Source organism: Cryptomeria japonica, chromosome 1 (genome assembly GCF_030272615.1).
Source record: "Cryptomeria japonica chromosome 1, Sugi_1.0, whole genome shotgun sequence".
Lineage (NCBI taxonomy): Eukaryota > Viridiplantae > Streptophyta > Pinopsida > Cupressales > Cupressaceae > Cryptomeria > Cryptomeria japonica.
Window position 1 is genome coordinate 103,449,629 of NC_081405.1, and position 17,139 is coordinate 103,466,767.

A 17,139-nucleotide genomic window follows, 5' to 3' on the forward strand; every position below is an offset into this window, starting at 1 on the left:
CCCAGCAAATCTTCAATTTTGATCACTTCTTCACCCAAGGCCAATATTTTATTCCAGTTTTTACACTGCTTGGTGAAGTCTCTGATTCTCACTTCCCAATTTGTTGAGCAGTCTCTTATTGCCTTTTCTGTTTTAAGGACCCTTTCATAAATTCTTGTTCTATGTTTTAGAAAAAGTTTTACCTTTGAAATGTTATCCTTGGCCCATGATTTCATAGTGGTAGCTACCTTCCTTATTTCAATCAAGTCTCTTACATCACCTTCTGGGAGCGATGATGTGGATGTCAGTGTCTCATCGGCCCTTGAATCCAAAGGCTTCCCCATGTCCATCGGCAATTGCTTATATTGTTCTAATTGTGCCTTTACCTGCAGCTCCCGAGTTACGCTCCTTCATTTTCTTCCTTATTGTACTGGTAGCAAATTCCAAAGTCTCAAGCTCTCCCCACTTTGTCTACTTCCCAAGATTTACCTATGACACTTGATATTTTAAGGACCTTCCCCTTCAGCCTCCACAGGGGATGCGATATCAACAATTACTTCACCAGAGCCAGTTCTAGATAAATGGTGAATTGTTTTAACCTTCTTTGTTTTCTTTGGCTCCTCCGTAATAGCTTGCTACAGTGAAAGTTTAGGCAACACCACCTTTTGTTTCTTATTGAAAGTGAAGGTTAACCATTGTGGTGTTCCTTCATCCATATTTCTTCCTTGGGTGGTTATTTGTGTTGTCACTCGTCCAGCTTCTTGTGACAATTCCTCCTCTTGTCGTCGCCCTTGTTCTGCATCTTGTGTATCAGGAGGAGTTTGGGTCTCTTCTTGGATAGGAGGTACTGGTATGGCAAGTTGTTGTTATTGTGAGAGTATTTTCTAAGCCAAGTTTTCCTATAGAGAGTTATCAACATCAAGTTGTTGCTGATATTCTTCCAATTTCTCACTCACTTGCTCGCTAAAAGCATTGCTTGGCTCTTGACCTTGTTGCCACCAGTGATATCTTTCAATAATTTTTCTACATCCTGTGGAGTGAGAACAAGTCTTTCATTATGCTCTTCATCCCGCCTTTTCCCCATTTCCCCCTCTTCATTTTTTTGTTGCCCTTGCGGACCATGATCATCTGTGTCCATGGGGGTTACCTTTGTAAGTTTTGATACCTTTTGTACAACAGGCCCCCTTCATTTCTCTGCACTAGAAGGAGTCATTCTTTTCCTCTTCTTAGACTCTACCTTATTTGGTGTTGTCTTAGCCTCCTCTTGGTCTGAGTCTTACTCCACATTATGAATAATTATTGTTTTGGTTGTAGGAGTCATTGTAGGCATAGGCATTTGTGAAACAACAGAAGATGGAGTGACCGTTGTTGTAAACAAAGGTGGAGGCATTGTTGACATAGCTGGTGCAACATATGTGGTTGATGTGGTAGCAGGTGTTGTTGTAGCAGAGGTAGTAGCAGTGGTGGTAGGAGTGGTGGTAGTAGTGGTAGTAGCATTAGAAGGTTGAGCCTTTGGAGCAGGTTGTTCTGTCGTTGCTACAACACCTTCAATACCTGGCCTCACAAGATGATTTTTTGCCTGTAGTGCATCCCCTAAGCCGATAATAATCCCTAAACTCACCTCTTTTGCCAAGTATTCGACCTCTTTCATTTTTTCATTCAACTTTTTCTTCAGTTCTTCTGTGGTTAAAGGAGTTTCAGCTTCCTCCTCCAGATCCGTAGAGGTGTTTTTCCTTGACTTTGACCGTGTTCTCCTTGTATATTCTTTGTGTATCCTCGATTGAGCATTGTTAGTCAGTATATCCTTTTGTTTTCCTTTGGAGGTAACTGGTTTAATCCTTAGACTTAACCACTTCTTGGTTCTATCTATTATCGACCGAGAGATGGTATCAATGTATACCGCTTCTTGTTGTGACCAACTCATTTGGGGAAGTGACCTTTTATCTATTCTTGTTTCCTTATACATGGGATCCAACAAAATACCATCATCATGTAATTGTTTGGGTCGATTGGCCTCAATACCAAAATCCCTTATTTGAGGAACAGTGAGGCGATGCTAAAAATTTTCCCTTGCCTCAAAGCTATCCTAGAGATTGGCCCAAAAATCCTCCAGCGCGGGCTAATGTCCTTCATAAACTTTTGGAATCAATCCTTTTAATATATTATATGGGTCATAAAATTGCCTATCATAATTGAAAGGATTCAACCGTTGTTCTTGCAATTCTTGTTCAACAGCCTTTGCCACATGAATCTTTGGACATGAAAAGAATGATAAATTTAAAAGGAAATCTTCACCTATAACCCTGGTCTTATGCCTTGAGGACATCAAATTTTGCAGATGTACCACTTGTCTTGCATATTCTAACAAAACTATCATGTATGCACAATACCTAGGTAACAAAAATGGTTCTCCAGTGAACCCACTTACTCGCAGATAAGTAGATCGGGAGTTCTATATGAACCAACTCCCCCACTTCTTCACCAACTCCATTGCTTCCTTGCTTAGTCTGATTCCAGTGTCACATGTTAGTCTTATAATGATTGAAAACAAAAATGCATCATTTATTCTCTTATAATGTAGCCGAGACTCTTTTAGTGGCAAATGGGTGTAGTATTCCCACACGATATTCTATCCTTCTTCTTCTCCCAATGTGCCCTCAGTTTGTAGCCCTGGAAATTGATCGGATCTGACTGCCACCTAAATAACATAAGATGTGAAGAAAATTTATTTGTGTTGTGTACTTCATTGAGTTGGTCTCTTATATTATCTAACAAAATTTGAGCCCAGTCGTAGTATTGTCGCCCATCCAAAATTGTTAGCATGAATGAGAACATCCATGGCAGAAAGTGTCGGCAGGAAGGTTTGCCTAAAGCCTTGCTAAGTATTATTATCAAATCTCATTGTGGTTCCTTAAAATCCTGTCTCGAAATCTCATTTGCCTTTAAGCCTATTTTTCTTTCTTCCTCGAGCCATTTTTCATTCATTCTCTTTTTACATTGGCTCATATTTTGGTTCCATTCCCTTTCTCCATCTTCCTCTCCCTCAACCGGTACTTCCTTCCTGGTGGGAATCTGGAAGACTAGGGCCAACATATCTGAGGACAAATCAATAACCGATTTTCCATCTGCATCGATACATTGCCTAGTGTCAGGGTTGTAAAATTGTGTCACTTGCATCATAAAATCTAGGGCCTGCACTAATTGTGGGAACACAACTGCCTCTACCAGACCAGATCTTTTAATATGTCTCTATTCTGCACTTTGTCTAGGTTTCTCCAATTGTTTCTCAATATCTTCGAGCTCAATATGCCCGATCTCAGTGTCTGTCACCCATTGAATTGCATCTTCTAGTTTGGAGGCGTATGTTCACCCTTGATATTGGTAATTCATTGTGACTAGGAGCTTCTCAAGATATTTTGTCTTTCAAGAAGATTCTATTAACACAACTAAACATACAAAACCAACCAAACAAGCATCAAACACTACTCAAAGAAACATCACTACACAAATAGCTCACTTCGGGACTCCAGGATCCCGAGGTGAGAAAACAGAAAAACTACATAGAAACCCGGCAGTTCAAGAACCCGAGGTCTCGATTTTTCATTGCAGCACAAAAAAGGACCTCTTCAGGAACTCATGGACCCAGGTTTCCGAAGTGGTCAAACATCCAATAAAATGAGAAAATTCAGAACCCCGAGAACTTGAGATACCAAACTCACCAACAACACAAAAGGGAACCACTTCGGTAACTCGGGAACTCAATTTTTTGAAGTGATGAAACTACTAACTATGGAAACAAACCTAAGACTCTAGGATTCCAATGTTCTGGGGTGGGACCCAACATGCAATGTGGAACTTTGGAGAACCGAAGTCCTGACACACTACAAAGATGAAGCAGAAAAGAGGGTTTGGGACCCCAGAAACTATGGGGTTCTGAATTGAACGGACATGCAAAGAGAAACTAATTGGGGAACTGGGGAACTGAGGAACCTGATTTTTTGAATTAGGTTAAACAAAGACCCAAAACCAACAAAACCATCATTTCGGGAACTCGGGAACCCAAGTTTCCGAAGTGATGAAAAACAAACCAACGACCCTTATTTCAATAACCTAGAAACCCGAGTTTCTAAAGTAGGGTAAAAAGAAAACAACAAAGGAAAAGTCTTATTATTTTGGGAACTTGGGTTTCCAAAATGATAAGACAACAGAAAAAAACCCCTAACCCAAAATCTCAAGAACCCAGGGTTCCGAAGTTAGGGCAAAATAGAAAAAACAAGAAAAACACGCAAGACAAGTCAAAACAAAAAAATCTAAACTAAACCAAACAAAATCTAACCTAAGATGCACAAAAATTCGTACGAAGGAGGTGATAAGCGCACCTACTTGGAACGAAAAGTGTAGACGGTGTCAAATCGGGTGCGCGAGAGTTCGAGATCGCGAGCTCAGAGCTCTGAATTCGCAAGAGTGAGTGCACAAATGAGCTCCAGAATGACCTCCAATCATATTTATACCCCAATCCAACACCACAATAAATGCACTTTGAGGACTCGGGAACCCAGGTTTCCGAAGAACAGACCAAAAGAACAACTCGAGAGTTTGGGAATCCGAACTTTCAAAGCGAAAACCAAAAGACGAACAAACACTTCGGGAGTTCGGGAACCCAAAGTTATGAAGTGATGCTCCAAACTGACACAAAGCAAACTCGGGAGTTCACGAACCCTAACTTTCGAGTAAGGAAACAGACAAACAACCCGAAACTTTGGAAACCCGAACCTCTGAGGCTAGACAAACAAACAAACAAAAACAAAAATGAACTTGGGAACCCGAGGACCCGGACTCCCGAGCAAAGAAAAGGAAACAAGCAAAAGCCCACCCTAGGAACTCAGAATCTTGAACTCCCGAGGTGACCATTACTATATCATACCTGTGTAAAAGACATGAAATAAAATTATTGCAACAACATTCATCTATAGTAATCCTCGAAGATGGGGAGCAGTATCTAATGATATCATCAACAAAAAATAAAAATCGGGTTATCTTACCACAATAATGAAACTTAAGCATGTGTTTAAAAATACCAAAACTCATGTTATTGTAAATTTTGATTAGATGAGAATGGGAAGGGCTTGGAACCATTATAGATAAGCCACCAAGACAAATAAGGCAAATCTCACAAGATGTGTTATTGGGAAAAACAACAAACTAGAACTATAAAGCATTTGACCATAGCAAAGAACTTGTGGGAAGAAAGGGTCTCAACCCTAAATTAGAGACTTATCTTTCTAAACACACAAAAGAGAAAGAGGAGAAGAAGAATAATAACCTTTCCTCATCCTATGGACCATAGTCTAGACAGTATTATCCTCCTAAACACCACTACCATGGGAAACAAATGGTAACTCCCCCATTGAGGAATCAAAAACAACCATAGGAGGGACAACAAGAGAAACAAACCCAAGACAAGTGTTAATTATAGGAGAAGACTTTATCAAAGAGGAAGCAACTAGAACAACAAGAGTCATGCATGTAGTAGGAGTCGATCATGTAGCAAGAGTATCAGTACTTGGGGCATTTGAACCCAAAGAAGGAAGAACCACAGTAGAAATAGCATAGCACATCAAGGCCACGTTAGCATTGAGGCACACATCAAGATTTAGGGAGTTTTTATCCTCTAAAAAGCCAAGGACCTCGACAGTCAAGTGATCTTTATTAGCATTCTTCCGCCAAGTGGTAAAAGCTTTTTGATACGAAAGACAACAATCCAAAGCTTAGTGACCAGTAGCGAAGCAGCGATGACATCTGATGGAGTCCCTCATAATCCACCTACTATGACCAAGACCTATCCCCTACCATCAAAACCGCATCACCATGAAGGGGTTTGGAGATGTCAATGGTATACGTCAGTATAAGTTGAATAAATATAATAGCCACCAATATGTGTGGATGTTGAAGCTCCAATATCCACCTGATGCTTTGCAAAAAGGATTAGAAAGTCTATTTGATGGCAACACACACAAGAGCACAAGAAACAAATGTTAGTGTTAGCAACAAAAGATTATCCTAAACAGGCATATCAAGAGAGATATTAAGCATGAAATAGAAAGCATACAAACATAGAATAGATAAACTATACTCCTCCAAATGCTAATCAAGATGCTCATAGTTGCTCCTCCCTTGTTTCTCTCCTCTTCAAGTTCCAAATGAGTGTAGCTCTTAGCTTTTAGCACTAGCCATGGATGCCATATGGAGATTTAAGATGGTTGAATATGATAAGCAAATGCTATGCAAGTGTAGATAGTGATGCTATGAAAAAGCTCTATGCTAATACCAGTATAACAACAATACTCTAATACTTCCTTCTTTGCTTGAGGAGAAGGGTTCTATTTATAGAAGAAATAGGGAAATGAAGGGTTAAGATTGAGCAATCTTAACAAGGGTTAGGATTGAAAGATATTCAATCTATGTGAGACTTTCAACCCAATCCCATGTTGACAAATGTCACCATGAGGAGTCTTGAGAGGAGAGATAAGGAGCATTAAATGCTTGAGGGGACATGATGGTTACCCTAGGGGGTTGGGTTAGGGTTAGGTTAATGGATATTCATTTTATCCAAGGGATAAATGAATGTGCAAGGGTTAAATGGTTACCTTAGTCAAAGAAATAAATGCTTTGAAGAGACCCATGAGTCAAAAGGATGGTTAAGTTAGAGGAAAGTCTCTAACCAAAGGTAAAAGGTGAGTTAACCATAAATGGTTATGTAAGAGCCTTTAATGGTTTGGAAGACTTTAGAGGTTAACCATTTGAAGACTTAAAGCCTTAAATGTCTTTCAAAGACTTTGAGGGATTTGAGAAGTGACTCCAAGTTTCTTAGGAATGTGACAATATTTAGGGTATGGATTAGGCTAATTAGGAAGGGGTTAGAAGAATCTAGAAGGGGGTTAGGATTGCAAGTGGGTTTTGTAGGAGAATGCAAGTGGGGGGAATTTTAGGATTTTTAATTGAAATAAAATCATTTATTTCAATTAAATGGTGTAATTTGTATTTGGATAGATATTTAAATAAATATTTATTTATTTAAATGTGAATGTGAATTTTGGATTTAAATAAATTTTAATTTATTTACATGAGAAAAAGGAAGATAAAGCATTAAATGCTTGAAGACTTTAAGGGAAACCTTTAAAGGCTTAAGAAGACTCTAGAAGGAAGCCATTAAGTTTAAAGACTTTAAGGGAAACCATTAAAGTTTTGAGAAGACTCTAGAAGGAAGCCATTAAGTTTGAAGACTTTAAGGGAAACCATTAAAAGTTTGAGAAGACTCTAGAAGGAAGCCATTAAATTTGAAGACTTTAAGGGAAACCATTAAAGGTTTCAAGTGGGTGAGGTTAAATAGGATTTATTTATTTAAAATAGTTGTGCAACTTGCATTTGTAGGAAAATGCAAGTGGGTGGAGGATAAAGGTGAATTAAATAAATGTTAATTTATTTAAATGTGAGAGATGGGATTTTGGGGGATTTAAATAAATATTAATTTATTTAAATGTGAGAGAAGATTTAATTAAACAAATATGATTTATTTATTTAATTAATGGTCTGAATTTGGTTAAGTGAATTAAATCAAATAAATTGAATAATTTATTTAATTAATAGGAGAAGAGGGTTAAGATGAATTAATTAAATATTAATTTAATTAATTATTGATTGATGGTTAAATAATCAAATAAATAATAAATATTCATTTAATTAAGTGGACAGATTTATGTGACTACACCACCTATTCAATATCAAATTATCATTTTAAGATCAATATTGTTATATGAAATATAAATTGACATGGAAGAATATATGCATAGAAATGGGGTACTAAAATGAGGTCTTAAGTAGATACATGTTTTCTAAAATTAGTAAAAATTGGTCTTTGATGAGAAATTGAAGATAGTCACGCTCAAAATTTGAAGATGTAACAAAAACAAGAGTTGCAGTGCTTAAATATACTTTCTAAACTGCCTTTTTTTTTTAAATGGTGGAGATTAAGAGATTGAAATAAAGGAAGCACACAAAATGCTTCTATTATCAAAAAAATATAACAATGTTTGGTATGCTTCTATTAACCTTTTTAAGTATTTCACAAATTGTTTCGATGGAAAAATAGCCAACATCACGTTGTTTGTGTTTTTTTTTCGGTAATTTTTTATCACTATGTGATTTTTTACTTTTTTTTTAAGTTGACATCCTAAAAATGAAAAGTTGGCCATGCTTCTACCTAATTTTTTGTTTGAATGTGTATAGAAGAGATTAGAATATAAATAAATAAAAAATTCAAATTTGGATTCAAACAAATAATAAATGATATTAAAAATTTACATGGTTACAAAGGTAAGAGAAATTATTATGACATTTTTGTAGATTAATATTGAAAGATGTGAAAAACTTGATGCAGAGAAAGCTTGAGATTTAGTCATTTTTTTATATTTTACAAGAAAAAATATTTTTTATAATTAACATGTAAATTCTTAAGGCAAATCCAACTCTAAAGATCATCAATACCAAAGGAAAGATATAGTGTGAGCATGTTATAGCATGCTTACATTTTTCTACAAGCAAAAAAACCAAAAACGATAAAAAACCATGTGGATCCCATGATGTTTGGAAATCACCTTTTCTTTTTTTGACTTAGAATATTCAAATTTCATGTTTTTATATTAGAATTTAATAGTATCAATTAATACTTCCATATTTTGAATGTTTATTTTCATGTTTTGTATTTGAATTTGATAGTGTGTAATCATTGTTTTCATAGATTTGACCAATTCTAGTAGACTAATATAGAATTAAACATCATATCAAAGAAGTTGACAAAAAACTCAAATATTGGAGAACTGTGAAGCTAAAAAATGAAAGAGAACATCATGCAAATAAAAAATTGAATTCTAAAATGTAAGGTATGTCCTCTTTGCCATCTCAATTCGATATTGGTCAAAAATTTTGAACTTGGATTAAATTTATTTACCACAAACATGGGGCTAGCATGTATGTATGTATATGCATGTTGATATTTTGATATTTCATAATGTCGATGCATGTATATGTTTGTAATTGTAATTCTATGTCTATATAAGAGAGAGAGAATTATATATACTAGAGAGAGAATTATATATACTACCCCTTTAGCTCTTTATTTTATTATTTTTTATATTTCATAATGTCAATATATATTTGCAATTGTAATGCTATATACACTTAAGAGATAATTATATATATTACACCTTTATCGCTTTATTTTATGCCACTTTAGTGTATGTTACATATATGTGTAGTCTTATCACTTAAAATCACATGGTACATTGACCAATCCAAAACCTAAAATTTAATCACCTATATCTACTCTATCTATCACATTAGAAAATGACTAGTCCTCTTCATTAGGTCTTGTCCACCCTAGATTAGACCCTACATGCGGTCCTATCCATTCGAATGGATTGCATCTACATACAAATACTTGCATTGAGATTAGAATGGATTGACTACATAATATAAATAAGTAAGACAAATTAGAATAATGGGCATTGAAAGTTGAGGATGGAAAGCTTTGAGTGAATTTCTTTTTACTTTTCATTTGTAGAGAACGGGATTTGTTACCCTCAAGGTGATGGACCTCAAGGAACCAACCTACCTTCTGTCTACCTCATTTAAATTGGTGCTAAGGGTGAGCCAGGGAATGAAAATATAAAACTAAGTGCAAAATAAGATAAATTACTGTCAAACAGACTTCCCGAATGACTCTATTAAGCCTTTGTCCCAAGGACAAGCGCACAGGAGTGGGACACCAACATGGCGTGTTTTCGTCCTATACATACGAGGTACAGAAGTCGTACAAAAATGACAGACATGACTATATTACTAAATAAATACGGATAATGGCAAACTAGGCTAACAATACAGAATGTAAAATACTAAAATGAAATGGGAAGAAGGAAATGAGGGAAGCTCACAGTCGGCCCATGATTGAAGCCTCCCACAAGGTGATTGCCTTCCCACGATTATAAACCTGCACACAAGCAAGAAGGAAAATGTTGGGGGTTGTGTTTTGGAGTTTGCCTTAGTCAAACCCCCATTTTGGTGTTTCCACTACCACGAACAACCCAGATAATAGCAATGATGAAATAGAATGACAAAGAAGAAAAGAAATGCAATTGAGATAATAGATATACTAGAATAAAAGATTATGAACATACAAACAAATCAAGGAAAGTAAGTGAACTACACTTCCAAGACTTGTGAAGACAACATTGTGCGTTGTTTGAGAAACTACAACAATGGTAGTCTTGTGAAAACTTGTAAATATTGCTCCCAAAGATCACCAAAAGCTTTAACCTGCAAGAAAATGATCAAGAATCCCCCAAAATGCCTTCAAACGAAAGAGATATATCTTCTGGGAGGAAAACTGATGTCGGTGGGTGCATGCAAAGGTGTTACGATTGCTTCTAGGCATAGGCGTAACGCTCAAACGACCACCTGTGAACTGTCAGATTCTCGAGAGATTAGTGCACCGCACAGACATCTCTGCGTCGTGCTAGTGTCCTAAGGACAAGTCAACAGAGTTCTAATATTCCAGTCTGGAGCTGACAAAGCGATCTAGGTGGGAAAAAAGACAAAAGCGACGATACATGACCTCTAATGATGTGGAGGAAGGCACCATTTGTTGCACTAAATTGTACAAGGTGTGATTTTTGATATATCATTAAAGATGTTGATCCTATATATCAAGAGGTCATTCAAAAGGAGAAATCATTTGCTACAACTTGCAAATGAATATTGAAACAAACAAAGCAAATGCTAGTAGGTAATTTGAATTCAAAGTGAAACATTTGTAACCTTTCTTGGAAAGACATTGTTAGTAGGAATAATTCATATATTTTGTATGTGAATATCATTGTTAATATGGTGAATTTACATCTTATGAACATGTCACATTCAGGGGTTTTTTTTTAATAAAATCACTCAAGGGGAGCATTTAATTGACTATATTTTATAATGGCAAGATTTATGCACCAATTGCTAGTTACCCCTCCTTTGAACCTCGAAGTATGTCTCAACATCTCATCTACTCCCAACTTTTGAGGTGACTATAATAGAACCCAAACGGAAAAGAAAGGCCTTGTGTTTGACATTAAACTTAGTTAAAAATACATTTAGTGTATGTTCTTAAGAGGAGGTGGATGTTGCCAACAACTAATTCTTGTTTCTAATGATGTTGCCTTTCATGCTACTTGATTTTCTTATTTCAATGAATTTTTTGACAAGGCATGTGAAAGAATTATATCTTATACACCTCTTGACATAAGTAAATAGAAACTTACCGTCATGAGAAAACATCATTCCAAAGTTGATTTCATGGGAGGAGACAATTATGTGAGGGACACATAGATGTTCTATTATCATGGATGATTAAATGGACATGAGATGCTACTCATTTAATAATATTTTTGCATATTCAAATAAGGCATTGAATTTTATTTTCAAATTGTGAGAAAGTTAAATATGCTTTTAAAAACATCTACAAGACGTCATGTTGTGCAAATTCAATGAAAAATATAGTAAAGGATAATGAAAATTTTGATTAAGTCGAGCATGTGGTAAATGCAAGGATAAAGAAAATTTTCATTCAAAACTCATTAACATTTTTTCATTTTTAGGGGGAAACAATTTCTCAAACCATTAGGTATTTTTGTTGTCCCATTTCATATTATTGGAGAAGATATTTGATTGCTTGAAGCCCTTCAACTAATGATAATGATACGAAAATGGAAAAAGAAAATGTCCAACAAAGATTAAGGGAAAAGGTTGAAGGATGTGGTGATCAACAATTCATTTCTATCAAATTTGAGGTTTGTTGTATCCATTATATCCTACATTTTTCCATTATTATCTATTTGGGCTCCTACAATATCAACCTTGAAGAAAGTAAGAAAATCGATGCACACTTTTGGTCATACGTGTTGGATTTGGTTGTTCATTGTTGTTGCAAGGATATGTTGTTGTCATTGATGTTAACATATTCCTGTGAGTTATTCCGGTGAGTTTGGGAAGAGTTTTTTATCCGGTTTGGTTGTGCTAATCACTGTTTTGCAGAATCTGGTATTTCCTCCGGCATATTCCAGTGTCATCAGATCTTGTGTTGAGACTTTGGATTATTGTTTGGGATGATCTTGTTCATTTCAGATGGTTTGTGATTTGGTGCTCCGCAATTTATCTTTCCTCGTAACAGTTGTTGATTGGTTGTGTTCTTGAGCTTTGAGATGTCTATCGATGAAGATTTGAAAAGAGGTGTTGGTGCAACTGTTTTGGATGATTCTAACGTGCTTGTTGGTGTTTCCTAGTCATGTCCTATTTGTTTTAGTGATCCACATTGATCGTTGTGCGATTTTTTGGTGATTTCTATGAACCGGTGATGATTTGTGTGTTATGCAGTATTTCTGGTGGTGTAGTGTGTTACAGTTGATTTTGGCAGGATTTCTAGTGGATGTAATCATTTGGAAGTTGAATTAGGTCCATGCTATGTATTGTAAATCGTAATATTGGTCTGGTGGTCGATCTTTGTATTGTATAATGTACTTTTTGTAATTATGAGTTGAGGGTTGAGGGTTTAGCCGACCTTGCTATCAAGGTTGATGATTTGTATATATAGGTGAGATGCTTATGTAATTTAGGTGTCGGTATTGTGTCTGAATTTTTAGAGAGAGGTAAATGTGCAAACAAGGATATATCATTCGGCGAAGTGTTGAGGTGTGATTGGTGTTGCAGAGCAAACAATTTTGCTTAACGGAAACTGTCATCAGGCATTTGTAGACGCTATCATTGCAATTCATTCCTTCTGGATTGTAGTCTGAATCATATTGTAAGTCAGTGAGACTTCCCTGAGGGTTGTAGTCTTCTGAGCATATATCTTTTAAGCAGTGAGCTCTAGGCAATGTGCCTAAATGCATGTGCATTCTCCATTGTGGTATTTTCACATACTACTGCAGAGTATCATCTTACTATGGGTAGGTTCCCACCGTGGTTTTTCCCTTAACCGAGTTTTCCTCGTCAAAATCTTGGTGTTATGTGTTGTGTTGTTAGTTTGCTTACCTATATGTTGTTGTGGTTTATCAGTTTATGTTTTGGAGTTTAATTTGTTGTGATATGGTGAAGACTGATTCAAACCCCCCCCCCCTCTTAGTCTTCCTTCTTGATTGCTGCTAACAAATGGTATCAGAACTAGATCCTCTGGTAGAAGCTTAATTGCTTGAGGAGATCCGAGATGGAAACTCAAGGTATTATTTTCAAGAAGGACAGTCTGAGATTTGATGGAAGTAACTACACTATATGGAAGAGACAAATGGAGGTGCATTTGAAATGTCTTGGAGAAGATTATTGGAAGATTACTAAGAATGCCTATGTTGTTCCTCATAATGGACCTTCCACTTCGGATGAGGTTAAGGAAGTTGAATATAGCATCAGAGCGAAGGAAGAATTACTCAGTGCCCTAATTGATTCTGAATGGACAAATGTTATGGAACTTCAGAGCGCACATGAGATATGGGTGAAGATTGAGATCCTGTATGAAGGTGATAGTCAAATGAAAGTTGCTAAGTTGTAGAGTTTAAAAGGAAAGTATGAGACATTGAAGATGGGTGATGATGAGAACATACATTCATGCATGGCTAAGGTGAATGAGCTTGTCCTTGGTATCAGATCTGTCAGTGGAAAGATTGAAGAAGATGAGATTGTTGCTAAGGTGTTGAGATCTTTGCCTCCTTATAAACATAAGGTTGTCGTTATTGATAAAATCTGGGGTGTAACTATAGTGACAAGATGTGTTGTTTGGAAAACTTGTTGCATTTGAGCTGAGCGAATTTGGAGAATCACATGGAAAGTTTGAGACAGCATTCAAGGCATCAGCATTTGTGTCCAATAAGCAGAAATATGATCCTCATGAGTGCAGGATATCCAGATTTAAAAGAGAAAGGAGAGAGATAGCAGAGCAAGAAAGAGAATTAGATAAGCTTGAAGCATTGATTGCCAAGAGATTGCCTAAAGGTGCCAGTAAGTATGATGAAAAGTTGCCCTTGAAATGTTTTTCTTGTAACAAGATAGGACATTTTGCTTCTAGATGCCTGGAGAGAATGGCTAAGTATGACAGACATGAAAAGTTTGATAGGAATGATAGATATGAGAAGTATGATAAGCCTTACAAGTCTAACCGGAAGTTTAGGAACCAGAAGAACTGTTATTATGTTGCAGATGAAGGTGCTACAGATGAAGAATCGGAAGAAGATGAAGTTGTGTTTATTGCCATTAAAGAAGATAGACATGTGCCTATTAATTCCACTAGTTGTCCTATTGAGGAGAAAGCTTGTTGCAAAGGTAGAAGAAAAGGGTGAATAGGTGATTGACAGTGGTTGTTCACATCATATGACCGGTGACAAAAGCAAATTTGTGAGCATGGAAAGGTATGATGGTTGAATAGTTAGATTTGGTGACGACAAAGACTGTGTAATCTGTGGGAGAGGATCAATTTCTTTTGATGGTAAGCATAACACTAATGATGTTTTGTATGTTGAAGGTTTGAAGCATAATCTTTTGAGTGTTGGACAGATGGTTGATAAGGGTTATGATCTATAATTCAAAGATGGTAAATGCAAGATCTTGAATGCCTCTGGCATCCGGAACTAAGACTGAAGATAACATGTTTCATTTGAATGCTAGTGAGAAAAGTTGTTTGATTGCTAAGATAGATGAGAGTTGGTTGTGGCATAGAAGAATGTGTCATGTAAACTTTGGTTCATTGATTAAGATCAGTTTTACACAACATGTTAGGGATATGCCTAAGATTGTTAAACATGTTAATCTAGTATGTAAGGAATGTCAGTTGGGTAAGAAAACAAGGATTTCTTTCAAGAGTAAACGGTATACATCAGATGGAATATTAGATCTTGTACATACTTATCTGTGTGGACCTACAAATGTTAGAAGTGTGCAAGGTGATAGATACTTTATGCTGTTAATTGATGATTATTCCAAAATGATGTGGGTTGTCTTTTTGAAAAAAAAAATCAGAAACATTTGAGAAGTTCAAGATATTCAAAGCTAAAGTTGAAATTGAGACCGGATTGAAGCTGAAGTGTCTGAGATCTGATAGAGATGGAGAACTTTGTTCTAGTGAGTTCAATTCCTTCTGTGAGATGCATGGAATCAGAAGACCGGTATCTGCTCCTAGGACCCCACAACAGAATGGGATTGTTGAAAGGAAGAACTGTATTGTTTTAGATGTTGCAAGAACCATGTTGATTGAAGGAAATGTTCCAAAGGTCTACTGGAGAGAAGCTATTAGCACTGCAGTTTATACATTCAATAGGGTTCATATCAAAGGTGATACCGGTAAGACTCCTTATGAGCTTTGGTTTGGTCATGTTCCTACTGTGAAATATTTCAAAGTTTTTGGTAGCAAATGCTATATCAAGAAAGATGAGGATATTGGAAAGTTTTATGCTAGAAGTGATGAAGGTATCTTTCTGAGTAATTCTACAAAATAGCAAAGCATATCGGTGCTATAATAAGAGACTGAGAAAGATAGTTGAGAGTGCAAGTGTGAAGGTAGATAAAAACCTTGGGAAGGATATCAAAACCTAATGAAGGTCAATATGTTGTTTTAGCTCCTATTCAGCCTGAAGAGCCTAAGCAAAATGATCCGGTAGAGACTGTGAATCTGGATGTTGTTGCTGCCAGTGATGATGTGCAGGAACCTGAAGATCAAAACAATCAGAAGACTCTGAGGTATGTAAGATTGAATCATTTTGAGAATCAGATTATTGGTGATAAGAATAAAGGTGTGATGACTAGAAGAAGGTTAGTTGTAGAAGAAATATGTCTGATTTCTAAAGTTGAACCTAAAGATGTTGTTGAACCCTGTAAAGATGATAACTGGATTAGAGCCATGGAAGAAGAGTTAGATCAGATTGAAAATAACAACACTTGGGAACTTGTGCCTAGATCTAAAGATAAAAATGTTATTGGTACTAAATGGGTTTTTAAGAACAAATTGAATGAAGTCAATGAAGTAGCCAGAAATAAAGCCAGACTGGTCTGCAAAGGATATTCACAGCAAGAAAGGATTGATTATGAAGAAACTTTTGTTCTGGTTGCCAAAATTGAAGTTGTTAGATTGTTGCTTTCTTATGCTGCTTATAAAGATTTCAAGGTATATCAGATGGATGTCAAATCTGCATTTTAAATGGTGATCTAGAAGAAGTTTACATTGAACAGCCTTATGGATTTTCATTATCAGATGATGGAGACATGGTATCTAAATTGAAGAAAGCACTTTATGGATTGAAACAAGCCCCTAGAGCCAGGTATGCTAGGTTAGACAAATACTTGCTAAAATTGAGATTTATCAAAGGTGTTGTTGATAGTAATTTGTACTTTAAGATTGAAAATGTTAACATTTTGATTGTTGAAGTCTTTGTTGATGACATTATCTTTGGTGGTGATTGTGATATGAGTATGAAGTTTGCTAGTGATATGCAAAAAGAATTTGAGATGTCTATGAATGGTGAGATGAAATTTTTCTTAGGTTTGCAGATTGCACAGATAAGAAAAGGTATAGTTATATCTCAAACTAAGTATGTGAAGGAATTGTTGAAGAAGTTTTGATTAGATGACTCCAAACCAGTTGGAACTCCTATGGTGATTGATTGTAAAATGTCTAAAAATGATGAATCTCTTAAAGCTAATCAGAGTTTGTACATATCTATGGTTGGTGGACTGTTATATCTTTCTCAGACTAGGCCTGACATTATGCATGTTGTGTGTATGGCTACTAGATATCAAGCTGATTCTAAGGAGAGTCATGTCACTGTTGTTAAAAGAATATTCAGATATCTAAAGGGAACTGAAGATTATGATTTATGGTATCCAAAGAATGATGATTTCATATTGTGTGCTTACACTGATGCAGATTGGGCAGGTGATGTTGATGACCGGAAGAGTACTACTGGTGGAGCATTCTTTTTAAATAAAAAGTTGGTTTCGTGGGCTAGCAAGAAACATGATTCAGTATATGTATCTATTACTAAAGTTGAGTACATTGCTGAAAGCTAGTAATTGCACTCAGATAGTTTG

At 36.1% G+C, this 17,139-nt stretch overlaps 1 protein-coding gene across 1 annotated transcript in view; it reads right to left on the reverse strand.

The window, feature by feature from the left end:
- Positions 1-1,117, reverse strand: part of LOC131856557 (3-epi-6-deoxocathasterone 23-monooxygenase CYP90D1-like) — a 38,265-nt gene extending 37,148 nt beyond the window's left edge. The window contains exon 1 of the mRNA XM_059208393.1: positions 936-1,117. Within this exon, the coding sequence (XP_059064376.1) occupies positions 936-1,117 (182 nt within the window). The remainder of the gene's footprint in view (positions 1-935) is intronic.
- Between the last annotated feature and the right edge of the window lie 16,022 nt (positions 1,118-17,139).